The sequence below is a fragment of the Aythya marila genome (assembly GCF_965140915.1).
Source record: "Aythya marila genome assembly, chromosome: 21".
NCBI classification, from domain to species: domain Eukaryota; kingdom Metazoa; phylum Chordata; class Aves; order Anseriformes; family Anatidae; genus Aythya; species Aythya marila.
The window spans coordinates 2,899,416-2,909,697 of NC_139062.1; the positions used below are offsets into that span (position 1 = coordinate 2,899,416).

The 10,282-nt window shown below is 60.2% G+C and overlaps 1 protein-coding gene across 2 annotated transcripts; it reads right to left on the reverse strand.

Annotated features, from left to right (window-relative positions):
• Positions 1–3,478: 3,478 nt before the first annotated feature.
• PERM1 (PPARGC1 and ESRR induced regulator, muscle 1) lies at positions 3,479–9,962 on the reverse strand. 2 transcript variants are annotated; one of them, XM_082776838.1, is made up of 4 exons: positions 9,845–9,962; positions 7,463–9,358; positions 6,574–6,690; positions 3,479–4,746 (listed from the first exon to the last, which is right to left on the reverse strand). In XM_082776838.1, exons 2-4 carry the CDS (start codon positions 9,354–9,356, stop codon positions 4,667–4,669), a joined length of 2,091 nt encoding a protein of 696 aa, XP_082632964.1. In that variant the 5' UTR covers positions 9,357–9,358; positions 9,845–9,962; the 3' UTR covers positions 3,479–4,666. The 2 variants fall into 2 exon arrangements, with proteins under 2 accessions (XP_082632964.1, XP_082632965.1); XM_082776839.1 differs by lacking the exon at positions 9,845–9,962 and having other exon boundaries at positions 7,463–9,525.
• Between the last annotated feature and the right edge of the window lie 320 nt (positions 9,963–10,282).

The following is a 10,282-nucleotide window of genomic DNA, read 5'->3' on the forward strand; positions in this document are numbered from 1 at the left end:
CTTAGCCCAGGGACCTATTTATTCGGGATGGGATCTCAGCAGGGAGCAGCAGAGGCACGTGCTGTCCTGGAGGGGGCCATGCTCGTGGGCTTTTAATACACGTTGGCATGAAAGCTGTCACCGCGAGCCTTTTAACCGTGTTTTCACGGCGATGTCTGCGTTGTACCAGAAGGGGAAAACCCCTCCCTGTTACTGTAAAAGTTCCCCGGTGGATCACTGTGAGCCCGTGCAAATACAACAAACCTTCTTCTGCAAGACTTTTGTTCTCTCTTTTTCCAGCACCTGGCTTGGCGGCGGGGAATTTTCTCCCCTTGCTGCTGTATCCGAGCCCTTCCTCCCCTGAGGACCTGGTGTCCCCGGGTCAGGACAGGCACGTGCAAGCACCTAATCCCAGAGCAAAGTCTCCACCGCATGGCGGATTAACGCCAAAGCTCACCGCCCTCTGCTTTCCCCCGGAGTCCTGGGGGTCTTGGCAAGGAGCTCTCCGAGCTGCCTCCTGCACCCCTAACGATCCGCGATGGGTGCACAGGCAAGCGAGGAGCCCCCGGGAGCAGGATCCTGCTGCACAGCACCCAAAGCTCCTGCCAGAGCTCTCCCCAGCTACCTCGGGGCTAAATTTGTCCCTTCCAAGCGCTGCCCTTTGGCCGTGCAGGCTGCTCATTTCTCACGCCTCCAGCACCGCCTCCGTGCGCGCCTGCCGGGGTGTGCGCGGCTCCGATTTCGGGTCCTGGACTGTGTTCATGCCTCGGGCACCTGAGGAATGGCCTGGCCCTGGCCCCGCCGTGCTGCTGGGCAGCGTTTTGGGGTCACAAAACGAGCCTGCCCTCAGCACACGGGCACTGTCGGGGGCTTGCACCGATGGAGAGCTGGGCTGGGGGCATGGGCAGGACCCCAGTGTCCCACCTTTGTCCAGCTGCTCACGGAGACCTGCTCCCTGCTCCTTCTTCCCTGCTACCCCATAAAAACTAAGGATTATGACGGCAAACAGCCACTGAAATGCCTGTACAGCCCCTGCCTCCAAGCAGCTAAAGGAGTTTGGCTTATTCCCCTTCCCAGCTGGGGTTGGGTCCCCTATCAACAGCTCTTCTCCCTGGTCTCCCTCTATTTATCCTTTCTCATAAGGTCGTACAGCTTTCCCAGGCTGGCACCATTATTGCAGAACAATTTATGTGCTAATACAAGCCCTAAAGTGTTTCCAAACCAGCCCCACGAGCATCAGACCGGTCGGGACCCCCACCTGAGTTCTGCAGCCCAGCTCCCCCGTCAAGTCGTTGGGTTTGGTGGCCTTGGGTTTTCCTGAAGGTTTCCCACTGGGATGCTGACCCAGGAGCAGGTCACAGCACAAGGTGACATTCACTGCTGACAGGTCCCCCTGTGACAGACAATCTCGACTCCCCCTCTAGTGCTAAAAGCCATGAATTGGGTGTTGTGTCCCCCCTCGAGGTGTGGGAACCCCTGGGAAGAGAGCGCTGCCTCCAAGCAGGGACCTTGGCGATGCGCAGCTCCCCCGGGGATCCTCACCAGGAGCCCACCCCAGTGCCTCGTCCTGGCCTCGTTGTCCCTGCGAGCAAGGAGGGGGCAAAAAGGCAACGCCAGCCCCGCTGCAGCCACCCAGGGCTGGCACCAGCAGCCCGCAGACATCCCTCTGATGTCCCGCGAGAGGATGGCAATGACGCAGAAACGCCCCAGCAGAAATGCCCGCAGGAAGCTGTGCTCTGGTTTCATTGCTGAGAAGGTGAAGCGGAAAAAATAAAAAAATAAAATAAATACCAGAAGCTGCTCTGGCAAAGGGGATTGCTGCAGGAGAGGGGGAGAGGCACAGAGCCCTGCCCTCCCCGGCTCCGGCGCACGTGGCAGGGCAGTGCATGGTGTGCCGCGGCGGCCCAGGAGCGTGCACCTGCCTGACTTTTTCATCTGCTTGGCACGACGAGGTGTCAGATGTGGGAGCTACGTGCGAGGCGAGGAAGCGGGGTGGGATGGCACGGCTCCCGCTGCCGGCCCTGACGTTTTCTTCAGCGAAGTGCAAACAGCCTCGCCGCCGCCGCGAGGATGCTCCGAAAAGGTCGTTTCTATTGTGGTGGCCGCTGCTGTTGCAAAAGATGGTGAGCTTCTGGCTGCTCCCTCCGGGGAGAGATACAAGCAGGCTGACCTGGCCGTGGAGAGAGGAGAGAGCTTAAAAGGTCAGAGAATTAACCAAGCGTTAAAACTGCAGGCAAGCCCGTGCTGGTTTCCTTGAAGGACACCGGAGACGCTGCTGCTTGAACGAGCACAGCAGACGCTCCCAGAGCTGCTACCAATGAGCCTCTTGCAGGATTTCCCTTTGCATCTGCAGTGGACTGAAAACATCCATCTTCTGAAATATTCATTTCATCCGCTTCTGCCAGCGGAGAACAAAAGGAGTGTGAAATGCACCTGTGACCTGCTGGATAATCTGGCGTCTTCGGTGACTCGTGCAGGGGGAGGTGCCAGAGCGCATTTGTTTCTCCAAGCCCAAGCTCTGAAGGACCAGATCCACTGAGATCTCCGGGCCAAATTTGCACCACTGAGACAAAGCAGGGCAGCCTTCCCAGCCATTTTGCCCAGTGTTACTTTTGGTGATTTCTGGCACGAGCCTTTATTAGCTGCCAGCACTGCCCCTGGGAGCGCTGCGCAAGCTGGGAGGGAAACTAACAGTTCCTGCACCTGCAAAGCGAAGGGAAAACATTATTTCTTCCAGGCTTGTGTGGCAAGGCTAGAAAACACAAAAATCTGAAAACTTCAAAGCCAGCAAGGAGCCAGCAGTGCCTGTTTGTGGTTCAGCTTCCACTGGGATCTTCCGTCTGCAGGAGGAGCTGTGCAGGATGAGAGGAGGGCTGGCGGTCCCAGGGCCCCCTTCCCTTCAGCAAGCCTGTCTGCTGCCCTCCTCTGCCCTTTTTCTGCTTTGCTCAGCTCCGTGTCACTTGGTCTCCCAGGAAAGCCCTGCAGAAAGGAATCGCCCGCTTCCTCCAGCTGTTCCCCCATTACCCACCCGCCACGCTGGGGCTGCTGCGTTTCCACCTGCCGCTGAGCTCGCGGGGAGCGCTTAATGGATTATGGCTGGATAAACAGTAAAATTGAGCATATGGGAGCTTTTCCCCCTCCCCTCTGCCTGCCGTGCTCCTGTGAACGAGGGCTGCTCGGCAGGACTTCCAGGGCTGCAGTGCCAGGCTGTGCAGGGAAGGATGGAGCAGACCTGGGGGCTGCTGCCCTGCGCCCCCCATGCTCGCCCTGGTGCTCGTGGGCACGGAGAGTGCTCAGGGAAGCAGCCAAAGGGCAGGAGAAGCAGCCCAGCACCCTGAGTGCTCTGTCTTCCAGGGCTCCCCATTCTCTCCTACACTTTTACGCCAACACACCTGCTATAATTTGATTTCTCACCCTTTAAAACCCAACCCTCCTTCAACAGTTCCATGCGGGGACGATGCAGACAGAGGAAGGCACGGCGAGGTGTTAAATGGGATAGATCTTTATTAGAAGCTGTCAGCATATTAAATATGTTCTCTTCCTCCACAAAACTCTTCCTACTCAACGTACAGCTACTGTAGTCCATATAGAGCCTGCACATCCCTCTTACCACCTACTGCTACGTGCCTCACTGTGCAACCACAGCGTGCTCCCTTATCTGCAATAATACATGGTCTGAAGTGCAACCCCACACACATCAAAATTGCATGGCACTCTGCATCACGAGGAAAGAGCCCAACCTCGCCTTCTGTTTCTCCTTGCTGCTCCTACAAAGCTCACAGGCAGACCCACACAGGCATTTGGGGCACGTTTCCCCCCCGGTACCTTTGTGGGTCTGGTCCCTAAGCGCTTCATGCATCTCATGGTTGTGCTGTTGCCAGACTTGGGAGTGCAGAAAACCCTCACGAATAATGCCCTTGGGTCCCAGGAAGGCACTCGAGACAGGGAAGAAACCAAACCACCTCCTCAGTGTTTTCCACCCCGTTTTTCTCTGCCAGGTCTCACCCCGCTGCCCCACAAAGCCCCACGCTCACCCTCCATCCCCTCCCGCTTCATGTTCCTAGCACGGGAGGCAGCAGAGGCCCCAAGGGGAACACCTAGAGCCTTGGCTGGCCAAGTGCCTGCGTCCCGTGTCCTCTCCAACAAGCTCCTGTCCTTGCCAGGGCTCTTCCCTGTGCTCAGCCCCTCTCCCTGCTCTCCTCCGTCCCCTCGCTGCGGCATCTGCTTAGCTGGGGCACAGACAGCTCCTCCCCAGCTCTCTCCTCTCCCCCCCAAACCCTTTTGCAGGACACGAAGCCCTTCTCCTGGCTTCTTTGGCTCCCTCCTCCCTCTGCCGCTCCCTCCAGCCCCCAAGGTGAGCTGAGGGGGGAGGCCGGGCGAGCAGCACACGGTGACTACTCCTAGCAGATGGCACGAGGATGCAAGAAGTGTGCAAAGAACGAACCGAGCCAGCCCACGCCGGGCTCCTCTTGTGTCCAGTACAGGTACAAACCGCCTACCGTATTGCCAGCGACCGTCACGGGAAGGATCCTGCTTCCTGTGACACCCTGTCCCTTTTGGGGATGGGTCCTGAGAAGTCTCGGTGCCGGGGTCCAGGCTTCCCAGGCTGCCCGAGGACGAGGTGCCTGGCCCCTGCCTCCTCCGTCCTCGCCCGTCCCGGGGGGAGCACCTCCGGCGTGTGCCGGGGTTAGGTCCGCGGGCGTCCTTCTCTGGCCTGCCGTCGGAAGTAGCGGATGGCAGACAGCGTGCCAAAGCTCGCCAGGAACACTGCAAAAAAAAACCAAAAACATCGTGGTCCCATGGTGAGCCTTATTCCCGACCCAAAATATCCTCCTCGCGGCGTGAAGGTCACAAGCCACTGCCCATGCGCCAAGGGGGTCCTTCCACTCCTATCCTTGCGCCTCGTCCCCACCACGCTGGGTTATTCCCAGTGCTTTTGGCCCCGAGGACATTTCTTCCTGCAGTTTGGGCACGCCGTTTTCCCAAAAAATGGCTGGTTTTGGAGGGAAAGAGCACGCAGACTGCACGGGTTGGCTGAGACGTCTGGGGACTGAGCGCTAAGGAACGACACGAGGTGTGGGTCTCCTGATGGTGGTTGCATCTGGCGTGGCTTGTGGCCATTTATGGATGGGATTATCAAGAAAAAAAAAGCACTTCTGGAAGAAAATCTCATCTCCTGGGGCCAGCTACGCCGAGGTGTTGAAGGTGGCAGCCTTACCTTGGTGCAGGTCCTGCTGCGGGAGGTGTTGCTCACGCAGGGCTCCCATCCCTCCCCAGCAGCGCTGCGTGCCCCAGGAGAGGCCAGCTGCTGGGTGGCTGGAGGGAAGGACATTTGGGGAAGACAAGGACCTTTGGGGAAGTTAAGGGTGTTTTGGGAAGGAAGGACCTTCTGGAAAGGAAGGATCTTTTGGGACGGACCAGGGAAAAGGGTGATGAAACATCGTCTGCCTGGCTGGGTGGTGGTCTACAGCTAGATGTCTGGTCTTGGATGAGAAGCTCACAGCAGGGAACCTCACCAGAGCTTCAGGGCATTCCCTTTTTTTCTACTATTCAGACCGGGAAGATGCCAAGAAATCTATTTTATTTTTTTCTTTTGTGGGCTATTATCTGCTGACATCCTGATCCCAGCCCGAAGCAGAAAATACCCCAGACTCCGAATCAAAAAAAAAAATAAACGCGAGGCTCCAAACAAGACCTCAGGGAGAAAGCAAGCAGAATGAGGCTCTCCTCTGAGCCTCCGGGGCAGGTTTTCAGCTTGGCTCCTGAGAGAGGTCATCCTGCCCCGCTCTCTGCCCAGCCAAAGCCCCTCGCACGCTGCCTTACGCAACCCCATGGCACGGGGCCGCGTCCTGCTTCCCGCACCCCCTCGGCCGCCTCTGCCTCATACTAAGAAGGCAACGAAGAGCAGGCCAAGAGCTCCTTGTGATTGCTGCGCGGAGCAACCTTAGCTAAGGGGCTATTCTCAGCCCCGGGGTGTCAGCTTCCTGCCTGACCTTCGTGGGGAACATTCCTCCCCGGAGAGCCCATGGGCGGCGCTGGCCCCGTGCCCTGCTCCTCGGTGCCACCTCTTGCGTGCTGCCTCTTCTTGCTTCACCACCAGCTTGGCTGTGGCTGGAGGGGGGGCCCGAGGGTTGTGCTCGGTGCTGGTTGTGTTTTGGGGTGGTGGAGGAGCTGGCAGGGTCAGTGCACCAACTGGGGTGGTATTTGGGAAAAAGATAACCTCTTTATGGCACGTGATAAAAATGCATGTGCTTCTTCCAGCTGAGCAATAAATGTGCACACTTGAGGTCGTGGTGATGCTCCTTGAAAGCATGGACCCTAAAAAAGCCTCTCCTGCCCCAAAACCCCATACTGCTCCCTAACTGAGCCTGGATGGAGCGGGGATAAAGCCAGGCTCAGCTGAAGGCAGCAGACATGGTGCAAAGAGAAAGACCCTAAGCAAGCAGGACTCAGAACTAATACTCCTACAGGACGTGTTAAAAACCAGCAGGGCTCTGCAAAAACAGGAAAACATCCGCATTTCCCTGCTGGCACCATGGGGTCCTTCAGCATCCCGGCCCTCCAGGTCCTCCCCCAGCCCCATGCCTCACGCACTGGTTTTCCAGGCGTCCGGAGCCTGCAGGTCGGAGGTTTTCACCGCCCAGGAGGCGAAGGCGCAGAAGACGAGGCACATGTCCTTGTGGGTCAGCGGCAGCGGGGCCTCGGGTATCCCTGCGGGGACGAGAGCAAGCTTCAGGACGCCTGGCAGAAGTCGGCCGTTTTCGCTCCCGTGTTTATTTGATCAGGCGTTTAATTAAAGCCGGCTTATTAATTAGCTACCATGGTGGCAAAGGGGTTTTTTTTTGTGTGTTATTTTTTTTTTTTTTTTCGCTCTGTGCAAACAGCCTGGGAGCTCTGTTTTGAGGCGCCCCCGGGGATGAGTCACTCGGTGTTTGGTTTGGATATTAACGGGAGGCGCCGCGGCTCTAAGCCCCGCGTAAGCTCGAAGACAAACACGCCGGCTGTCCTGGCGGCCGGACCCGCTCTGCCTTTTCCCCCCCATCCCTCTGACCTGCCCCCATGCTCAGGAAGCCCTTGGGGTCTCTGGATGGCGCTTTGCAAATCTCAGCACGTGTTTTTAAGCCCCCTTCACCCTCTCCCCCTGGTGCACACTTTTTTTCCCCACCAATATGAGATCAATCAGCGACCCAACCTCACCAGCCTGCAGCTCGGCAGCCACTGCCTTATCCCAGGGGCCTGATTTTGCTCTTTCCCCTCCCATCCCCTTGCCAAAAAAACACAACTACACGGTTCGGTGGGATGGCACGAGGAGGGGACAGCCACACCGGGTAGGGCAGGGACTTGTGGCCAGCCCGTCACCCCGCTGCAAGCACGCTCAGAGCAAAGCCGGCCATGCCCAAACCTCCCCCGGGTCCCCATCCTTCCCGCGGGGCCAGCAGCACCACGAGCATCATGAGCAGAGCACGGGGTCACGGTGCTTTACCTCTCAGGGCTAGGGCCATGTCCAAAGCCTGGGGCTGTGCCTGGCCTCTTCTCAGCGGCACGAGGGCGAGCGGCTCTCCGGATCCTCTCCGCGCCAGAGCCGGCGGCACCGGCACTTGGCCTCCGCCGAGGTTCATCGGCTTTTGTAGGAAGGATCTCAAAGCCCCCACGGCTTTCTTCACCTCGGAGGCTGGCGTGGTGAAGATAAGCCCCCGCCAGCCCCCCCTGTTCCGAGGCCTGTCGGGAAAGAAGTGTTCGTACAGCTCCGGGACCGTGGCAGCCTGGGGCTCTTTGGCCAGCGCCAGGTCGGGTTCCTCTTTCTGCTGATCGTGGTCCAAGCTGCTGAACTTCTTTCGCTTCCTCTCTTTACCCTTGACTTTTTTCCTGTTTCCTTCAGGTTCATTGAAAAAATATTCATACAGTTCAGGCAAGGACATTTCCCTTTCCAAGGGTGTTTTCTCGCCCTCCACCGAGTTCCCCATGGCTTCTTCTTCCCCTTGGGAGTCACAGAACAAATAGTCGTACATCTCGGGCCAAGTCACATCCAGCGAGTTTGCCCTTGCGCAGCCCCCTGCTGCAGAGCCTGGGGGGCTCACCTCCACGGGGGGCTCGGCTGCAGGCTCCCCAGGGCCCCCCCCGGCAGCATCCCCTGCAGGAACAGCCACACTTTGGGGACGGAGAGCCTTCCCCTCCCGGCACGCCTCTCCCGGAGGGTCTGGGGCTGCGGTGGTAAGAATCAGCGGCACGTCGTCGCGCACGCCCGAGCCCCCTGCCTGTCCTGCCTTGGGGAGCTTGGGGGCCCTCGTCTTCCCCGGGGACTGTGCCCCCGGCTCCTTCGCCTTCTGCCTCGGGGGGATGCTCGCGGGCACGTCTCCCTCATCCGTGCCAGGGCTCGTTGCTGGCTGCTTGCTCTCCGCCGCCTCCTCGCTCCCCAGCCGCACGGGTGCCGGCTTGGCCGCCTTCTCCTTCCCTTTGCTCTTCCTCGAGGTCAGTGGGGAGGACGATGGTGCCCTGGTGGGCACCCCGCTGCCCTGTGCCGGGGTCCCCGCTGGCTCCCTGTCCACCGGGGTCATCTCGGAGGCACCGGCACCGCGCTGCTTACGGCTCTTCCTCGTCTGCGCTGGCACCTTGGGTCTCACCACCTCCGGGGAGCTGGGCTCTGGCCCCGTTTTCTGCCCAATTTCTGGGGGCCGAGCCGGGCAGCTGGGAGCAGCCTCTGGGGCAGGGCTGGGGGGGAGGTTGGGAGCGGGTCCCTGCACCCCAGGCTCCACGCAGGCAGCTGCGCTAAGACTTTTCCTCGCCAAAGCATCCGGGGCACCCCCTTGTGCCGCCACCGGGCTTCCACGGGGCTGCTCCCCCCCGGCTTCCCCTCCGTGCGCAGGGGCTCGGGGTGCAGCGGGGTGGCTGGCAGGCTCCATGACCCCACTGCTGCTGCTGGTGGTGGTCGTGGCTCCTTCCCCCGATGCCGTCTGCGGCGTTGCCCCCTCGCATGCCGCGTCCTGCCCCGGGATGCTGTCGGCCGCGGGGGGACGGGGCGGCTGCGTCCCCTGCGCGCTGGGCATGGGAGCGGGCAGCGGGCGGCCGGGCTGGTCGCTCCCACGCGGAAAGCTGCCTGCTGAGCACGGGTCCGCTTCGTCCTCGTCCGCCCCGGGCACCCCACGTGGGGAGCAGCTCGCCCTGCCAGCCCCTGGCCCTCTGCCCGGCCTCGCTGCCAGCTCCCCGTCCGCGCTGGCGCTGCGCGGAGCGGGCACGCCGTCCCCTTGCTCAATGTCACTGAGACACTGCTCCTCCGCCGTGGCCAGGGAGGCCGGCAATAGATTGCATTCCTCGGCCGCCTGGAAGAATTCAGCCCAGTCCCTGTCGTTCAGCTGGATGCTGTACTCGAAGTCATCCATGCCTGCAGCGGCAAAGCAAGGGGAAGGGGCCGGAGAGAGCGGGGCGTGAGGAGGGGGCACCAGCAGCCACCGTGGTGCGTGCCCCCTGCCCCTTGCCCCCTTGCATCCATGCTTTTTTTGGGTGAAATCTGTGGAAGATGAGGGTGCCTCATGGCAGACCCCGTGGGAGAGGTATTGCTGGGGTAGGGATTGCCATGACCACCCCGCTCAGGGCCGTTTTGGGGGTCGCCTCTGCTCAGCACCACGGCACCATTGCATCTTGCATGCCCTTTTCCTACAACCTAGGTGAAAAGTGGAGGATTTATTCTCCTTCCTGCTGACCCGGTGCCATGCACGAAGGTGGCACGCAGCGCAGCCCACGCAGGATTTCAGCAAGCCCTTCCTTACCCCTGGGTTTTGGGGAGGGAGCTGCAGCAGAGCCCAAAGCCAGCAGGGGGGGGACCCGGCAGCAGGAGGAGAAGCAGAAAGCCCCCAAAGCCGCATCCTACCTGTGCCACAGCCTCAGCCGGTGGCGGAGCCATTCAAAGAGCCAGGCTGGAACATCCTCCCGGCACAACATGATGCTGTACCCTTGACGGGGGCAGAGAGCTGGGCTGCAGCACAGCTCCATTCACCTGCTAAAAATAGCCCCGGGTGTCACCTGAGCCTCGAGGGTGATGGGTTCGGGGAGGGCAGACCCATATTTAGAAGCTGATGGGGCAGAGGCGAGGGTGGCAACGGGCTCATTTCCACCCTGCACTCTCTGTGTTCTCCAGGACCACTCCTGATACCCGCACCACATCTTCCTGGGGGTGCTCCGTGGGCTGGGCATCCCGGAAAGGACACGGGAGCCTCGGTGGGATCCTGGGGGCGAGCACGGCACGGGGGGAAAAACCACCCGTGGGACAGCAACCAGGGCCAGGAATAGCTCCTGGAGCCAGAAATAA

Coding starts and splice junctions, on each gene's coding strand:
- PERM1 (XM_082776838.1), bottom strand. CDS start 9,356: ATGGATGACTTCGAGTACAGCATCCAGCTGAACGACAGGGACTGGGCT. Junction 6,691..7,462: donor CATGGCCCTAGCCCTGAGAG/GTAAAGCACCGT, acceptor TCGTCCCCGCAG/GGATACCCGAGGCCCCGCTG. Junction 4,747..6,573: donor TCCGGACGCCTGGAAAACCA/GTGCGTGAGGCA, acceptor TTTTTTTTGCAG/TGTTCCTGGCGAGCTTTGGC.